The 17,800-nt window shown below is 61.1% G+C and overlaps 2 protein-coding genes across 4 annotated transcripts; both read left to right on the top strand.

Moving 5' to 3' along the window:
• The first annotated feature begins 768 nt into the window (after positions 1–768).
• Positions 769–9,580, top strand: EMC10 (ER membrane protein complex subunit 10). 2 transcript variants are annotated; one of them, XM_074530190.1, is made up of 7 exons: positions 769–928; positions 2,336–2,393; positions 3,573–3,685; positions 4,232–4,336; positions 5,114–5,295; positions 6,866–6,959; positions 9,381–9,580. In XM_074530190.1, exons 1-7 carry the CDS (start codon positions 818–820, stop codon positions 9,570–9,572), a joined length of 855 nt encoding a protein of 284 aa, XP_074386291.1. In that variant the 5' UTR covers positions 769–817; the 3' UTR covers positions 9,573–9,580. The 2 variants fall into 2 exon arrangements, with proteins under 2 accessions (XP_074386291.1, XP_074386292.1); XM_074530191.1 differs by lacking the exon at positions 6,866–6,959 and having other exon boundaries at positions 9,381–9,547.
• A 1,027-nt stretch (positions 9,581–10,607) lies between these two features.
• On the top strand, positions 10,608–17,231 carry LOC141726006 (interferon regulatory factor 9-like). Of its 2 annotated transcripts, none has more exons than XM_074530194.1 (7): positions 10,608–11,065; positions 12,327–12,501; positions 13,215–13,334; positions 13,440–13,511; positions 14,565–14,876; positions 16,302–16,399; positions 17,076–17,231. In XM_074530194.1, the coding sequence occupies exons 1-7, from the start codon at positions 10,895–10,897 to the stop codon at positions 17,154–17,156; spliced, it is 1,029 nt and encodes a 342-aa protein (XP_074386295.1). In that variant the 5' UTR covers positions 10,608–10,894; the 3' UTR covers positions 17,157–17,231. The 2 variants fall into 2 exon arrangements, with proteins under 2 accessions (XP_074386295.1, XP_074386294.1); XM_074530193.1 differs by having other exon boundaries at positions 10,609–11,065; positions 13,437–13,511.
• The last annotated feature ends 569 nt before the right edge of the window (positions 17,232–17,800 follow it).

The raw sequence follows: 17,800 nt of genomic DNA, 5'->3' as shown, positions 1-17,800 counted from the left end.
CCAATTTGCTCAGTCCCATTTTTCCCATCCCCATTTTGCTCATTCCTGTTTTGCCCAAATGTCACTGGGAGGTCCCCAGATGTCACTGGGAGGCCCCCGAGAGTCACCGGGGGGTCCAAGGGGTCACTGGGGGTCCTCAAGGCTCACTCGGGGTCCCCAGATTTCACTGGGAAGAGTCCCAGAGGTCACTGGGAGGTCCCCAAGGGTGACTGGGAGGGGTCCCAGGGGTCACTGGGTAGAGTCCCAGAGGGGACTGGGAGGTCCCCAAATGTCACTGGGAAGGGTCATGGGTCACTGGGAGGTCCCTAAGGATCACTGGGGGTCCCCAAATGTCACTGGGAGGCCCCCAGGGGTCACTGGGGGGTCCCAGAGGTGGCTGGGGGGAACTCAAGGGTGACTGGGAGGGACTCAGGGGTCACTGGGAGGGGTCAGAGGTCACTGAGGGGTCCCTCTGTCCATCCTGGGGGTTCCCAGGCTGGATTTGGGGGCGGGAACACACAAATGGGAGCACAGAATTGGCTCCGCCCTCTCACAGAAGCCCTTCCCCTTTCCATAGACCCTGGCCACACCTCCTGACCACGCCCCCTCTGTTCTAGCCCCGCCCATCCGCCGTAGCCACGCCCATCCGTTCTAGCCCCCCCACCTGCTCGAGCCCTGCCAATTCCTTGTAGTCCTGCCAATTAATTGTAGCCCCGCCCATTCGCTCTACCCACGCCCATTCCATGCAACCCCGCCCATTCGCTGTGGCCCCGCCCATTCGCTGTAGCCCCGCCCCCCGCTGGCCCCGCCCCGTTCCCGCCGTGCCCCGCGCTCCAAGATGGCGGCGCCGTGGCCGCTGCCGGTGCTGGCACTGCTGGCGGCGGGGGCGGCGCTGGGCGAGGCCGGGGGGCTCTGCCGGGGGGGCACCGGCACCGGAACCGGCACCAGGGTGAGCACAGGGGGCTCCGGTACCGGGAGGGGGGCTCTGATACCGGTACCGGCACCAGGGTGAGCACAGGGGGCTCCGGTACCGGAGGGAGCGAGGGGGGCCTCAAGTACAAGGGGGTTCTGCCGGGGGGAACCGGCACCGGCGTCGACACCAGGGTGAGCACAGAGGTGTCCAAGAGCACTAAGGGAACGAGGAGGGCTCCGGTACCGGGGGAAGAACCGGCACCGATACCGGGGTGAGCACGGGGGGCTCCGATACCGGGGGGAGCGAGCGGGCTCCGGTACCGGCATCAGGATGAGCACAGGGGGCCCCGGTACCGGGGGGTTCTGCCGGGTGGGCTCTGGTACCGGGATCACCGGGGTGGAACCGGTACCGGTACCAGGGTGAGCACGGGGGGCTCCGGTACCGGGAGCACCGGGGAGTCGAGGGGGCCGGGACAGCGCTCGGTACCCGGTACCCGGTGTTCATCAGGGCCCCGTGCCGGGAACTCTTATTAATATTAATTAGGGGGCGTGTAAACAGAATCGCCGATAGCCCAGAGGGGCTCTTAATAAATATTATTAATAATTAATATTAATCAGGGGGTGTGGAAACCTGTAGAGTTTGTTGTGTAAATCTGTGAGGGGAGGGGCCGTGTGATGTCCTCATTAATATTAATTAGGAGTGAACCAACCAATAGCGGCCGTAGCTGCGAGGGGCGGGGCCACGTGGTTTCCCTCATTAATATTAATTAGGGGCTGTATAAACAAAGTGTGCTTGAATTCGTGAGGGGCGGGGCCACATGTATGTCCTCATTAATATTAATTAGCATAAACAGCTCCTTTACCTGGGGGGGGCGGGGCTGCTTGCTGCCCTCATTAATATTAATTAACGGATTCAAATTAATGAGTCCGCCGGCTCCAGTTCATTAATGCTAATGAGAGGCGGTTCTGGCTCCTGCCAGCTGATTAATATTCATGAGGGGGCTGCGGATCCTCAGTAGCATTAATGAGGGCGTGGGGATGATCATTAATATTCATGAGGTCTGCAGGGGTCTCACCACCGTGTCACCCTCGTGTCACCTCCATGTCACCCTCATGTCCTTCTCGTCTCCCTGTCCTGGTGCCACCCTCGTGTCCCTGTCCTGGTGTCCCCTCCATGTCCCCTTGGTGTCCCTGTCCTGGTGTCCCCATGATGCCACCCCTGTGTCCCTCTGGTGTCCCCACCATGTCCCTGTCCTGGTGTCCCTGTCCTGGTGCCATCCCCATGTCCCTGTCCTGGTGTCACCCCCATGTCCCCCCTGTGTCCCCCTTGGTGTCCCCCTGGTGCCATCCCCGTGTCCCCTCTGTGTCACCCCTGTGTCCCTGTGGTGCCACCCCCGTGTCCCTGTCCTGGTGCCACCCCCGTGTCCCCTCCTTGTCCCCCCAGGCCGGTGACACTGAGAGCTGCCGGGTGAGCCTGACCCTGGAGCACTCCTTCGAGCTGGGTGAGGGACACTGGGGACATTGGGGATATTGGGGACATTGGGGACAGTGGGGACATTGGGGGGATTGGGGACAGTGGGGGGATTGGGGACAGTGGGGGGATTGGGGACATTGGAGACACTGGGGGACATCAGGGGGATTAGGGACACTGGAGGGCATTGGGGACACTGGGGACATTGGGGGGCCCTGAGAACATTGGGGACAGTGGGGATATTTGGGACATTGGGAGACATTCAGGACAGTGGGGACAATGGGGACAGTGGGGGGCACTGGGGATGTTGGGGGACAGGGGGACATCAGGGACACTGGGGGACATCGAGGGGATTGGGGGCACTTGGAGGCACGGGGACATTGGGACATTGGGGACACTGATCTGGGTGGCAGCATGGGGACATGGAGGTGGCGCTGTGGCTGTGGGAATGGGAATGGCTCTGGGGGCACAGGGACAGGGTGGCACTGGGGACATGGGGAGAGGGTGGCACTGGGGACACAGGGATGGCATCGGGGGCAGGGGACTGGGCTGTCCCTGGTGCCAGTGCTGTGTCCCAATGTCCTCATATCCCCCTGTCCCCATGTCCCTCTGTCCCCATACCCCCATGTCCGTTTGCCCTCATGTCCCCATGTTCCCCTGTCCCATTATCCCTCTGTCCCTGTCCCCATCTCCCTCTGTCCCCTGTCCCCTTTGTCCCCTCTGTCCCCATCCCTGTCTGCATCCTTGTCCCTGTCCCCCTATCCCCTGTCCCCTATGTCCTTGTCCCCAATCCTGTCCCCCATCCCTGTCCCCATGTCTCCTCTGTCCCCTCTGTCCCTATCCTTCTGTCCCTCTGTCCCATCCCTGTTCCCCATCCCCATCTGTGTTCCCCTATCCCCTGTCCCTGTCCCTCTGTCCCCATCCCTGTCCCTGTCCCCATGTCCCCCTGTCCCCTTTCCTGTCCCCTTTCCTGTCCCCTCTATCCCCTGTCCCTCTGTCCCTGTCCCCTCTGTCCATGTCCCCCTGTCCCCATGTCCCTCTATCCCCTCTATTCCCTGTCCCCATGTCCCCTCTGTCCCTGTCCCCTGTCCCCGTCCTTGTTTGTGTGCTTGTCCCCTCTATCCCCATCCCTGTCCCTGTCTCTGTCTGTGTCCCTGTCCCTCTATCCCCTGTCCCCCTGTCCGTGTCTGTCCGTCTGTCCGTCCCGCAGATGACGTTCCCCGGTTCCGCCGCCGGGGGTCGCTGTCGCTGAGCTGGGGCCCCGAGCCCGCGCTGGCGCTGGCGCAGAAACCGCTGGGGGAGGAGGAGAGAGCGCGGCTGAGGGTGAGCGACGGACGGACAGACAGACATGGGGACAGACGGACATGGGGACAGCAACGGGGACACGGGGACTGCTGGGGGAGGAGGAGAGAGCGCGGCTGAGGGTGAGAGACGGATGGACAGACGGACATGGGGACAGCAACGGGGACACAGGGGGAACATGGGATGAGCATGGCTGAGGGTGTGACAGACAGACAGAGGGACAGAGGGACACCGAAGGGACATGGGGACACACCAGGACACGGGGGGACATGGAGAGAGCGCGGCTGAGGGTGAGCGACGGACGGACAGGGGGACAGGGGGACAGACATGGGGGACAATGTGGGGGACATTGGGGTGACACTGAAGGGATATGGAGGTGACCCTGGGGTGACGTTGGAGTGACATACAGGTGACACTGGGGGGACATTGCACAGATGCCAGGGGACACTGGGTGACACTGGGTGACACTGAGGTGACATTGGGTGACACTGCGGTGACACTGGGTGACACTGAGGTGACATTGGGTGACAATAAGGTGACACTGAGGTGACACTGGTGTCCCCACAGGAGGTGGCAGCGCGGGATGGGCTGTACCGGGTGCGGGTCCCTCGCCGTCCCCAGGGCCCTGGCGAGGACGGGGACACCGAGTTTGTCACCTCCTTTGTGAGGGCGGTGAGTGACACTGGGGACACCTGGGGACACCTTGGGGACACCCTGGGCCATCTGGGGACACCTGGGGACAGCTGGGGACACCCTGACCTGTGTCATTTCTGTCACCCCCTGTGTCACCCCCTGGGACCCACCTGTGACACCCCTGGGACACCCCAGGGTCCTCCTGCCCCTTGTTCCTCTGTGTCCCCCCCATGTCCTTGTCACCCTCCCTGTGTCCCCTCACGTGTCCCCATGCTACTGTCCCCCCATGTGTCCCCTGTGCCACTGTCACCTGCATCCCTGTGTCCCCTCACATGCCCTGTGCCACTATCACTCATGTCCCCATGTCCCTGTGTCCCCTCACATGTCCCCCTGTGCCACTGTCACCTGTGTCCCTGTGTCCCCTCACATGTCCTGGTGTCCCTGTCCCCTCATGTCCCCCTGTGGCACTGTCACCCATGTCCCTTGTGTCCCCTCACAGGTCCCTGTGCCACCATATCCTGTGTCCTCATGTCCCCATGTCCCCTCATGTCCCCCATGTCCCCCCTGTCCCTTCACATGTCCCCGTGTCCCCTCACATGTCCCTGTGCCACCATATCCTGTGTGCCCATGTCCCTGTGCCACAATCACCGTGTCCCCCTGTCCCCTCACATGTCCCTGTACTCCTGTCCCCTCATGTCCCCCCTGTCTCCTCATGTCCCCATGTCCCCTGACGTGTCCCCATGTCCCCTCATGTCCCCTCATGTCCCCATGTCCCCTCATGTCCCCATGTCCCCTGACGTGTCCCCCTGTCCCCAGTGTGCCCTGCTGGAGTCGCACCTCTCGGACCAGCTGTCCCTGCACCTGGACGTGGCCGGGCACGTGGTGGCCCTGGGCGTGGTGGCCGCCCCTGGCACCTGCAGGGGCACCTGGGTTGAGGACGAGCACCTGGAGATGTTCAACACCTCGGTGGCACTGAGACAGCCCCAGCCCGCGGCCACGTGAGGGACACGGGGACACGGGGACACGGGGACAGGGGGACAGGGGGACATGGGGACATGGGGACATGGGGACAGGGGATATGGGGACAGGGGACAGGGGGACAGGGGACAGGGGATATGGGGACAGGGGGACAGGGGGACATGGGGGGATATGGGGACAGGGGATATGGGGACATGGGGACAGGGGACATGGGGACAGGGGGACAGGGGGACAGGGGGACAGGGGGACAGGGGATATGGGGACAGGGGATATGGGGACATGGGGACAGGGGACATGGGGACAGGGGGACAGGGGGACAGGGGGACAGGGGGACAGGGGATATGGGGACAGGGGACACGGGGACACGGGGACAGAGGGACAGGGGACAGGGGACATGGGAACATGGGGGGACATGGGGACAGGGGACGGGGGGACAGGGGGACACGAGACGGGGGACATGGGGACAGGGGGACAGGGGACATGGGGACAGGGGGACATGGGGGGATATGGGGACATGGGGATGGGGGGACATGGGGACATGGGATATGGGGACAGGGGACATGGGGACATGGGGGGACATGGGGACAGGGGGACAGTGGGATATGGGGACGGGGGACATGGGGACATGGGGATGGGGGACAGGGACAGGAGAGAGGGGACAGGGGATGGGGGACAGGATGGGGGACAGGGAACAGGGGGGCACGGGGACAGGAGGGACATGGGAACAGGGAATGGGGACAGTGGCAGGGACAGGAGGGGCAGGGGGACAGGGGATGGGGACAGGGGAACACAGGACAGGGGACAAGGGACATTGGACAGGGGACAAGGGACACTGGACAGGGGATGGGGGATGGGGACAGAGAGGGACACAGGACAGGGGACAAGGGACATTGGACAGGGGACAAGGGACACTGGACAGGGGACAGGGGATGGGGACAGAGAGGGACACAGGGATATGGGGGGGATGTGTGGGGATGCGAGGGGATGGGGACAGGGACAGGGGATGGGAGACAGGGGGACACGGGGACAGGGGATGGGGACAGTGGCAGGGACAGGAGGGGACATGGGGGAGATTTGTGGGGATGTGAGGGACAGGGGGACAGGGACAGGGGACGTGGGGACATGTGGATACGGAGGGGACATGGGGACAGGGGATGGGGACGAGGGACACGGGGGGACAGGGGAATATGGGATGGGGTCAGGGGACAGGGGATGGGGGACAGAGGGACACAGGACAGGAGACAAGGGACACTGGACAGGGGACGGGGGATGGAGACAGGGGAGAGGGGACAGGGGGACAGGGGGACAGGGGATGGGGACAGGGGACAGGAGATGGGGGGATGCAGGACAGGGGGACAGGGAGGACATGGGGACATGGGGGGACACGGGGACATGGAGGATGTGTGGGGATAGGAAGGACACGGGGACATGGGGACACAGGGAGGGACATGAGGGGACATGGGGACATGGGAAGGACAAGGGGATGGGGGGGACACTGGGATATGGGGGACATGGGGACGGGGGGGACATGGGGAGATGTCCCCTGTGTGTCCCCATTGGTGTCCCCAATGTCCCCCTTGGTGTCCCCAGCCCCGAGACCGCCGCCTTCATCCGGCACCTGGAGCAGGAGCAGGCCCAGCGCGCCCGCAACCCCCAGGAGCAGAAATCCTTCTTCGCCAAATACGTGAGGGACTCCCCAAAACCACCCCAAAACACCCCAAAAAACAGCCCTGAAACACCCCAAAAACAGCCCTGAAACCCCCTGGGGCACCCCAAAAACAGCCCTGAAACACCCCAAAACCAGCCCTGAAACAGCCCAAAAACACCCCAAAAACAGCCCTGAAACACCCCAAAAACACCCCAAAAGCACCCCAAAAACAGCCCTGAAACACCCCAAAAACACCCTGAAATCCTTCTTCGCCAAATACGTGAGGGACACCCCAAAAACCACCTGGGGCACCCCAAAAAACATCTGGGGCATCCTAAAATCCTCCCTGACACCCCAAAATCCACCCTGACACCCCAAAACCACCTGATTTAGGGGTGATCTGGGGTGATTTTGGGGAGATTTTGAGGGAGTGATTTGGGGCTGATTTGGGATGGATTTTTGGGGTGATTTTGGGGTTATTTGGGGAGGTCATTTGGGGCTGATTTTGGGTTGATCTGGGCTGATTTGGGATGGATTTTGGGGTGATTTGGGGTGGATTTTGGGGTTGATATTGGGGTGATCTGGGCTGATTTGGGGCTGATTTTGAGTGGACTTTGGTGTGGATTTGGGCTGAATTTGGGGTGATTTTGGGGTGGATTTGGGCAGATTTTGGGGGCTGATATTGGGGTGGATGTTGGGCTGATATTGGGGTGATCTCGGTGATTTTGGGGTGGATTTGGTTGATTTGGGGTGGATTTTGGGGTGATTTTGGAGTGGATTTGGGGTGGATTTTGGGAGATATTCTGGGGTGGATTTGGGCGGATTTTGGAGGCTGATATTGGGGTGATTTTGGGGTGGATTTGGGGTGACTCTCCCCCCTCATTTCCCATTTGGGACTGATTTTAGGGTGGATTTTGGGGTGATTTTGGAGTGGATTTGGGGCTGATTTTGGGGGAGATTCTGGGGTGGATTTGGGCAGATTTTGGGGCCATCTGGGCTGATTTTGGGGTGATTAGGGGCTGATTTGGGGTGATCTGGGGTGATTTTGGGGTCAGTTGGCTGTTTTGGGGGGATGATTTGGGGCTGATTTTGGGGTGGATTTTGAGGTGATCTGGGCTGGTTCTGGGGCTGATTTTGGGATGGATTTTGGGCTGAGTTTGGGGTTATTTTGGCTGATTTTGGGGCGAATTTTGGGATTATTTGGGCTGATTTTGGGGTGGATATTTGGGTTGATTTTGGGGTGGATATTTGGACTGATTTGGGCTCATTTTGGGTGGATTTTGGGTGGGTTTTGGGGTGAATTTTGGGGTGTTTTGGGCTGATTTTAGGGTGAATTTTGGAGTGAATTTTGGGGTGATTTTGGGAGGTGATTTGGGGCTGATTTTGGCGTGAATTTTGGGGTGATCTGGGCTGATTTGGGGTGGATTTTGAGGTGAATTTGGGGGGAGTGATTTTGGGGTGGATTTGGGCTGATTATGAGGTGGATTTAGGGGTGACTTTGGGCTGATTTTTGGCCTGATTTTGGGTGGATTTAGGAGTAATTCGGGGCTGATTTTGGGTGAGTTTAGGAGTAATTTGGGGCTGATTTTGGGCAGATTTGAGCTGATTTTGGGGGCACATTTTGGGTTGATTTGGGGTGGATTTTGGGGCTTATATTGGGGTGATCTGGGTGATTTTGGGGTGGTTTTGGGGTGGCTTTGGGTGGATTTTGGGGTGATTTTGGAGTGGATTTGGGGCTGATTTTGGAGGAGATTCTGGGGTGGATTTGGGGCTGATTTTGTGGGCTGATATTGGGGTGGATTTTGGAGTGGATTGAGCTGATTTTGGGGTGATCTGGGCTTATTTTGGGGTGATCTGGGTGATTTTAGGGTGGATTTTGGGGTGATTTTGGAGTGGATTTGGGGTGGATTTTGGGGGAGATTCTGGGGTGGATTTGGGTGGATTTTGGGGGCTGATATTGGGGTGGATTTTGGGTTGATTTGGGGCTGGTTTTGGGTGGACTTTGGGGTGGTTTGGGTTGGATTTTTGGGGTGGGTTTTGGGGTGATTTTGGGGGGGGGATTTGGAGTGGTTTTTGGGCCGATTTTGGGGCTGATTTGGGGCTGGGTTTTGGGTGGATTTAGGGGTAATTTGGGGCTGATTTGGCCTGATTTTAGAGTGAATTTTGGGGTGATTTGGGCTGATTTTTGGGCTGATTTTGGGTGGATTTTGGAGGGGGTTATTTGGGCTGATTTTGGGGTGGATGTGGGGCTGATTTTGGGGTGACCTGGATTTATTTTGGGGTGGGTATTGGGGTGGATTTTAGGGTTATTTGGGCTTGATTTTGGAGTCGTTTTCGGGGGGTGTTTTGGGGCTGAACTTGGGGTGATTTTGGGGCTGATTTTGGGGGTGTTTTGGGCTGGATTTGGGCTGATTTTGGGGCTGATTTTGTGCTGACCCCTCTCCCCTCTCCCCGCAGTGGATGTACATCATCCCCATCGTGCTCTTCCTCATGATGTCCGGAGCCCCCGACGCGGGGGGGGGCGCAGGGAGGGGGCGCGGGGGGCGGGGGAGGGGCGGGGGTCAGGTGAGACCCCCCCAAAATTCCCCCCGGACCCCCCAGTGTGGGGGGTGGGCAATAAAGCTGTGTGAGACCCCAAAATCTGTGTGAGACCCCAAAATCTGAGACCCTAAATCCGGGTGTGAGACCCCAAAATCTGTGTGTGACCCCCTAAATGTGGGTGTGACCCCCAAATCCGAGATCCTCCCCAAAATCCAGGTGTGATGCCCTAAATGTGGGTGTGAGCCCCCAAAATGTGAGTGTGAACCCCCCGGTTTGTGCGTGCCCCCCCAGTTTGGGTCCCTGGGATCGGGGAGAGCTCTCGGGGCCCCAGGGGGACCCCAAAATCTCAGCTTGGTCTTTAGGGGAGCCTGGGCAGGAATTTGGGAAAAGGAGGTGGGGCTTGCACAAATGGACCCGGCCCCTGATGCAAATATGAGAGAAACGGCCCTTTATGCAAATACAAAAAAGGATACAGTGTGTTAGGGCCACGCCCCTTTATGCAAATATAATATTCTGAGCATTATAGCCACGCCCCTTTATGCAAATTCAGAGGCAGTGCTGTGCATGATAACCACGCCCCTTCATGCAACTACAGAGTTGGTGTGGTGTCAGCCACGCCCCTTTATGCAAATACAGGGAGGTGTACACTATGACCACGCCCCTTATGCAAATACAGGGAGGTGCTGTACACTATAACCATGCCCTTTTATGCAAATACAGAGGCAATACAGTGAGTCATAGCCACGCCCCTTTATGCAAATATAGAGGCAATACCATGAGCCTTACCCACACCTCTTTATGCAAACACAGAGCCGGTACCATGATCTATAACCACGCCCCTTTATGCAAATACACGGGAGGGGCTGTTTCCTACAACCACGCCCCTTTATGAAAGCAGTACCATGCTCGATAACCACGCCCCTTTATGCAAATACAGAAGTGATTCTGAGAGCTATAACCATGCCCCTTTATGCTAACGTAGTCGGCCCCATAAGCTTTAGCCACGCCCCTTTATGCAAACATAGCCGGCTCCATGCACTGTAGCCCCGCCCTATTCCGGGAACTCCCGCTCGGCGCTGCCACTCCCTCTCACGCCGGGGGCGGTGCCGCGTGCGCGCCCACTGATTGGCGGCGGGGATCACGTGGCCGTCGCGGTGACGTCAATTCCCGGAAGCGCGGGCGCCGCTCGGCGAGTCCGGGACTCGGAATCGAACCTCGGGTCCCTCCGCTTGTCCCTCTGTCCCCCCGTCCCTCTGTCCCCTCTCTCCCCGCTGTCTCCTCTGTCCCCTTCCCTCCCCTCTCTCCCCGTTGTCCCCCTCGCTCTCCTCTGTCCCCGGTGTCCCCTCCGTCCCTCTCTGCCCCCGTCCCCTCTGTCCCCGCCGCTGTCCCCCGTTGTCCCCGCCGCTGTCGGGTCTCTCCCGGTGCCCGGGATGGCGGAGGGCGGCCCGCGGCGGCTCCGGCCCTGGTTGCTGGCCCAGCTGCAGAGCGGGCGCTTCCCCGGTTTGCAGTGGGACGACGCGGCCCGGACGGCGCTGCGGATCCCGTGGGCGCACGGCGGGCGGAGCGGGGCCCGCGAGGGCTCGGGGGCGGCGCTATGCAAAGTAGGGGCGGGGCTATGCAGAGTAGGGGCGGGACATAACAACGAGGGGCGGGGCTATGCACAGTGAGGGGCGTGGCCAGCGAAAAGGCAGGGACAGCACGATGCACAGTAGGGGCGGGGCCTACAGTTTAGGGGCGGGGCTACAGCGACCGAGGGGCGGGGCTATGCACAGTGAGGGGAGTGGACAACGATGGGACGCGGGTGGTGCTCTGCAAAGAAGGGGTGGGGCCTTCGGCGTACAGGCGGGGCTAGTGGGACAGGGGCGGGGTTATGCAAAGTAGGGGCGGGGCTACAGTGACCGAGGGGCCGGGGTAGCACTATGCAAAGTAGGGGCGGGGCTATACAGGGTGAGGACGGCGCTGTGTGACGTGAGGCTATAGCACTGAGGGGCGGGGCTGCAGCGAGCAAGGGGCGGGGCTATGCGCAGTAAGGGGCGGGGCTAGCGATGGGGCAGGGATTGCAATCTCCAGGGTAGGGGTGGGGCTACGCAGGGTAGGGGGCTGCACAGTGGGGCGGGGCTATGCAAAGTAGGGGCGGTGCTAGGCAGAGTGAGGGGTGGGGCTACAGCGACCGAGGAGCGGGGCTCTGCAGAATGAGGGGCGGGGCTGGGGAGGTGCTTTGCAGGCTGTGGGCGGGGCTATAGTGACAGAGGGGCAGGGCTCTGTAGAGTAGGAGTGGGGCTGGGGGCGGGGCTGTGCAACGCGTGGGATTTTGCATAAAGGGGCGGAACTAGGTAGTGAAGGGTGGAGCCTGCAACGTCAGGGGCAGGGCTACACAGAGGGGCGGGGCTATACAGACTGAGGGGCGGTGCTATGTAGTGAGGGGTGCAGCCTGCAGGGTCAGGGGCGGGGCTATTCAGAGAGGGGGCGTGGCCCGGCACGGTGGAGGCGGGGCTAATAACGATGCTCTGAATTGTTAGGGGCGGGGTCAAGGGCGGAGCTTAGTGATGGGCGGGCTTCGCAAAACTGAGGGGCAGGGCTCTCTAAGGTGATGGGCGGGACCTGGCTTAGAGGCGGGGCTTAGAGGCTGTGAAAGAGGGAGGAGGTAAGAAGAGGGCGGGGCTATTGGCGGACCCACGCTAAGCAAAGCCATGGGAGGAGGTGAGGCTTGAGCCACGCCCCCTCTGCCGAAGAAACCTGGTGGGGGCGGGGCCTTGAACATTGGGCGGAGCCATGCAAAGTGCGAGATTGGGGCGGGGCCCTCGCTATGCAAATGAGCTGGGCGTGGCAGTGGGCGTGGCCTGAGTGCGCTGCTCCCGGCAGGCGTGGGCGGAGTACAAGGGGCGGCTGCGGCCCGGGGACCCCCCCGACCCCGCGGGCTGGAAGACGCGGCTGCGCTGCGCCCTGGCCCGGAGCCCCGAGTTCCGGCAGCTGCCGGGGCGGGGCCGCTCCGACGGGCCCTGCCCGTACCGCGTGTACCGGGTGCTGCCCGCCCGCGGTGAGAACCGGGAACGGGGATGGGGATGGGGATGGGGACGGGAACGGGAACGGGAACGGGACGGGAATGGGGATGGGAATAGGGGGATTGAATGGGGGGGAACGGGAAATGGGGGCATCGAATGGGGGATGGAGATTGGTGGGACACAGGGAATGGGGTGGGGATTGAATAGAGAGGACACCGGAAATGGGTGAGGGGGCTGAATATAGGGGGACACACAGGAAATGGGGAGTGAATATGGGGGTAAACAAAGGAAATGGAATGAGGGGACTGAATATAGAGGGGGACACTGGAAAAAGGGTGAGGGGGCTGAATATGAGGGGGCACACAGGAAATGGGGAGTGGGGACTGAATATATGGGGACACACAGGAAATGGGGAGTGGGGACTGAAAATAGGGGGAGACACAGGATATGGTGTGAGAGGACGAAATATGGGACGACACACCGCAAACAGGGATGGAATATGGGAGGGAAACGGGAAATGAAGAGTGGAGACTGAATATGGGGGGACACACCAGAAACGGGAACTCATTCTGGGGGGGACACACTGGAAAAGGGGATGGAATATGGGGGGACACATCAGAAATGAGGTTGGGGGACAGAATACAGGGGGACACACCAGAAATGGGGACTCAATATGGGGGGACACACCAGAAATGGGGGTGCAGGTGTCAGAGCCGTGTTAACCCTCTCAGTGCCGCCCCCCCAACAGAGCCAAAGCCCCCCAAGGGCCGGCAGAGCCAGAAGGAGGCGGGGCTGAGCCCCACGGAGCCCCTCCCACCGACCCCGCCCCCCGAGAGCCAGGATGGAACCCCGGATGAGGAAAAACCCGGTGAGAGGGAGGGAGGGGGCAGTTCTTGGCCAATCCTGGGGCTGGGGCAGCCCTGGGGGTGGAGCTAGGGGGCGGGACCTCTGCATGACCACACCTTTTTAGCAGAGGCTCCGCCCCAGGAAGTGCTGCCCCTGCGCATCGAGGTGGAGAGCGCAGAGCCCCTCCCCCCCGCCGACGGTAAGCCACACCCCAAAAGGGGAGGAGATAAACATGGCCATGCCCTCAACACTGTCACAGCATTCCCTTCTCCCCGAAACCTGGGGACCTGCAGAGCTTTGGCTCCACCCCCACCCTCTATGGCCCTGCCCCTTTCATTCCCACCCCCTTTAGCAATGCCCCACTCTTAGCCCCGCCCCTCGTGGTGACCCCGCCCCTCTCATCTATACCCCACCCTTTAGCCCCACCCTCCAGGAGGACCACTCCCCTTTCATTTATACCCCACACATTTAGCCATGTCCCTCACAGTAACCCCACCCCTTTAAATCCAACTCCATCTCCTTTAGCCCCGCCCACTCCCCAACCTTAGCCCTGCCTCCTTAATTCCTAATCCACAACCTTTAGCCACGCCCCACTCCCTACCTTTAGCCCCACCCCTCGCAGTGACCCTGCCTGTTTAACTTATACCCCACCCTCTTTTATCCAGGCCCACTCCTCACTTCTAGCCCCGCCCCTTGTGTTGTCCCCGCCCTCTTCATTCCCACTCCACCCTTTAGCCATTCCTGACTCCCCACCTGAAGCCCTCCCTCGTGCTGGCCCCGCCCCTTTCATTCCTAGACCACCCGCTTAAGCCACATCCCACTTTTCACCTTTAGCCCCGCCCCTCACAGTGTCCCCGCCCCTTTCTTCTACACCCCACCCTTTAGCCCCGCCCCCCAGGACTACGCCGCTTTCATTTATACCCCGCTCTTTTAGCCACGCTCCTTGCCGTGACCCCACCCCTTTAATTCCCATCCCACTTTTTAGTCCCGCCCCTTGCAGTGACCGCGCCCCTTTCATTACACCCCACCCTTTAGCTACGCCTCACTCACATTTAGTTCCGCCCCTCCCGGTGTCCCCGCCCCTTTCATTTATATTTCACTTTTTAGCCACGCCCCATTCTTCACTTTTAGCCCCGCCTCTCATACTGACCCTGCCCCTTGAATTCCCACTCCACCCCCTTTAGCCCCGCCCCTCGCTGTGGTCCCACCACTTTCTTTTATACCCCGCGCTGACCCCGCCCCTTTCCCGCAGGGGACGCTGCGCTGCTGCTGCGGCTGCGCCGAGGCCCCGCCCAGGCCTGGCAGGGGGCGGTGCCTCCGGGCGAGTACCTGCTGAGTCCTCCCGGCCGCCAGGGGGCGCCGCCGCCGCCGCTGCCCCGATTGGTGCTGCCGCTGGGGGCGGGGCCGGGGCTGCTGCTCAGCAGCGCCCCCCGGGGGCTCTTCCTGCGCCTGCGCCCCGGGCACGGCCCCACCCCCGCCGTGGTCAGGGGACCCCACGCCCCCCAAGGGCCCCTCCAGCCGGGGGCGCTGCTGCAGCCGTTCGACAGCCAGCGCTTCCGGGAGGGTGAGAGAGACACTCACGGTGGGGGGGAACCACTTCCGGTGGGGGGGGGGGGTAGGAACTTCCGGGGGAAGGGAGAGAGGAACTTCCGGGGGAAGGGAGATAAATTCTGGGGAGAGAAAGCAACGTCCAGGAGGAGGGGGAAGAACTTCCGGTGGCGTTGGAGCAATTTCCGGGGAAGGGAGATCAGTTCTGGGAGAGGGGAAGCCACTTCCAGGAAGGGAGAGCAGGTTCTGAGGAGGGTGAGAGCCACTTCTGGGCATGGGAGAGCAACTTTTGGGGAAGGAAGACCGACTTCCGGGAGGAGAAAGTAACTTCCGGAGAGGGAGAACAACTTTTGGTGGGGGAGAGCAACTTCCGGGGAAGGGGAGAGACTTCCAGGGGAGAAGAGAAATTTTCGGGGAGGGAGAGACCAAGTTCTGGGGCAAGAATTGCAGCTAAAAGGGGAAGAAAAGCAACTTCCGGGAGGAAAGAGATATTTCTGGACTAGGGGAAGCAACTTCAGGGGGGCTAGAAAGACTTCCGGTGGGGCAGAGCAAAATTTGGGGGGGAAGAGCGACTTCCGGGGGGCGTAGAGAGACTTCCGGGGAGGGAGAGACGAACTTCCGGGTTGGAAAAAGCAACTTCCGGGAAGGGGGAACTTCTGGGAAAGGAAGATCAACTTCCGGGAAAGGAAGTACAACTTCTGGGGAAGGGGAAAGCGACTTCTGGGAGTAGAAAAAAGAACTGGGGTGGAAAGAGCAACTTCCGGTGAGGTGGAGAGTGGCTTCCTGTGGTGGGAGAGGAATTTCCGGGGCAGAAGAGAGGAACTTGCGGGGGCAGAGGGCAACTTCCGGGGAGGGGAGATCAATGCTGGGGAAGGGGAAGCAAGTTCTGGGCAGGGAAGAGCAACTTCAGGGAGTGGAAAAAAGAACTTCCGGGGAGGTGTAAAGCAACTTCCCATGGTGGCAGAGGAATTTCCGGGGGTGGGGAGAGCAACGTACAGTAAGGGAGAGCGACTTCCGGGGGAAGGAGAGCAACTTCCAGGAGTGGGAAAAGGAACTTTCGGGTTGCAAAGAGCAACTTCCAGCGCAGCGGACAGCAACTTCCGGTGGAGGGGACAGAAACTTCCGGGAAGGGGAGGAAAACGACTTCTGGTGGTGGGGATAGCAACTTCCGGGGGGAGAAGAGCAACTTCCGGGAGAGGGAAAGCAACTTCCGGCGGGAAGGGGGAGCGACTTCCGGGAGTGGAAAAAGGAACTTCCGGGTTGCAAAGAGCAACTTCCGGGAGGGGAGAGACCAAAAATACCGGGGGAGGGGAGGGGAGGGAAGGGGAGGGGCCAGGACCAAACCACCGGGGGAGGGGCCGTGGAGGGGGAGGGACCAGGCCCCAAATCCTTCCTCCATTTTGCCCCTCCCCCTTTGCTGACCCCGCCCCTCCCCCCTCAGAGCTGGAGCTGCACCGGGCCGGGCTCGGGCCCCTCCCCCCGCACCGCGTGACCCTGGAGCTCCGCCCCCCCGAGGAGGGGGAGGGGCTGCTGCTGGAGGTGGGGGAGGGGCGGGTCCCTAAGAAAGGTTGGGGGGTCCTGGGAGGTTTTGGGGGGCTCTCGGGGGTCTCAGGGAGATTCTTGGGGGTCTTGGGGGTGTCTCAGGGGGATTTTGGGGGGATTTGAGGGGTGGTCTCGGGGAGGTCTCAGGGGGGGTCTTTGGGGGTCTCGGGGATTTTTGGGGGGTCTTGGGAAGGTCTCGGGGGATCTGGGGGGATTTTGGGGGGTTCTCAGGGGGATTTTGGGGGCTCTTGGGGTTTTTGGGGGGTCTCAGGGGTATTTTGGGGGCTTATTGAGGGGATTTTTGGGGGTCTCGGGTATTTTGGGGCTATTTTTGGGGGTCTCGGGGGGATTTTGGGGGGCTCTCAGGGGGAGTCTTGGGGGGGGTCTCAGTGGGGGTCTCTGGAGGATTTTTGGGACAATTTGAGGGGGGCTCAGGGGTAATTTGGGGGGATTTTTTAGGGGCTTTCAGGGGTATTTTTGGGGGGCTCTCGGGTATTTTGGGGGGATTTTTGGGGGGGCTCTCGGGGGTATTTTGGGGAGGTTTTTGGGGGGCTCTCGGGTATTTTGGGAGGATTTTTGGGGGGCTCTCAGGGGTTTTTTGGGGGATTTTTGGGGGGCTCTCAGGGGTATTTTGGGGGGATTTTTGGGGGTCTCACCCCTCTCCCCCCCCCAGCTGGAACAGGCCTTTGCCCGGCGCCTCCTGGAGACCCTCGGGACCCCCCCGGGCCCCCCCGCGACCCCCCCAGGGCAATAAAGGCGGAAATGGGGGCACCCCCGCCCCTCCCCCACACTGAGGGGGCGTCACCGGAACTGGGGGAGGGGCTGGGGGGGAGGGGACCCCAAAACCAGAGTGGGGGAGGGGAAAGGGAACCACAAAATCAGAGTGGAGGAGGGAAGGAGACCCCAAAATTGGGGCATGGGGGGGGAGGGAGGGGAGGGGCCCCCCAATATCAGAGGGGGGAGGGGACCCCAAAACCAGAGTGGGGGAGGGGAAGGAACCCCCCAAAGTCAGAGCGGGGGAGGGGAGGGGACCCCTAAAACCAAAGGGCGAGGGAAAAGGGGACCCCAAAATAAGAGTGGGGGAGGAGACCCCTAAGCTGTGATGGGAGGGAAGGGAGGGGAGGGGTCCCCCCTATATTGGAGGGGGGCGGGGACCCCAAAACCAGAGATGGGGGAGGGGCAGGGGATCCCAAAATCGGGGCCATGAGGGGAGGGGCCCCCAATACTGGAGGGTGGGGGAGGGGACCCCCCAAAACCAAAGGGGAAGGAGACCCCAAAAGTGGAGGGGGTGGGACCCCAAAACCAAATGGGGAGGGGGGAGGGGACCCCAAAACCAAATGGGGAGGGGGGAGGGGACCCCCGGAAGCAGAGGGGCAGCCAGGCCGTGTCCAAAAAAGG

The sequence above is a fragment of the Zonotrichia albicollis genome, chromosome 32 (assembly GCF_047830755.1).
Source record: "Zonotrichia albicollis isolate bZonAlb1 chromosome 32, bZonAlb1.hap1, whole genome shotgun sequence".
Taxonomy (NCBI): Eukaryota; Metazoa; Chordata; class Aves; order Passeriformes; family Passerellidae; genus Zonotrichia; species Zonotrichia albicollis.
This window is presented reverse-complemented; position numbering and strand designations above follow the sequence as displayed.

Excerpts from the sequence above, each read along its gene's own strand:
- EMC10 (XM_074530190.1), top strand. The coding sequence starts at position 818 with ATGGCGGCGCCGTGGCCGCTGCCGGTGCTGGCACTGCTGGCGGCGGGG. Across the intron at positions 929-2,335 it reads GCACCGGAACCGGCACCAGG|GCCGGTGACACTGAGAGCTG; the intron begins GTGAGCACAGGG and ends TTGTCCCCCCAG. Across the intron at positions 6,960-9,380 it reads AATCCTTCTTCGCCAAATAC|TGGATGTACATCATCCCCAT; the intron begins GTGAGGGACTCC and ends CTCTCCCCGCAG.
- LOC141726006 (XM_074530193.1), top strand. The coding sequence starts at position 10,895 with ATGGCGGAGGGCGGCCCGCGGCGGCTCCGGCCCTGGTTGCTGGCCCAG. Across the intron at positions 13,512-14,564 it reads GCCCCTCCCCCCCGCCGACG|GGGACGCTGCGCTGCTGCTG; the intron begins GTAAGCCACACC and ends CCTTTCCCGCAG. Across the intron at positions 16,400-17,075 it reads GGGAGGGGCTGCTGCTGGAG|CTGGAACAGGCCTTTGCCCG; the intron begins GTGGGGGAGGGG and ends TCCCCCCCCCAG.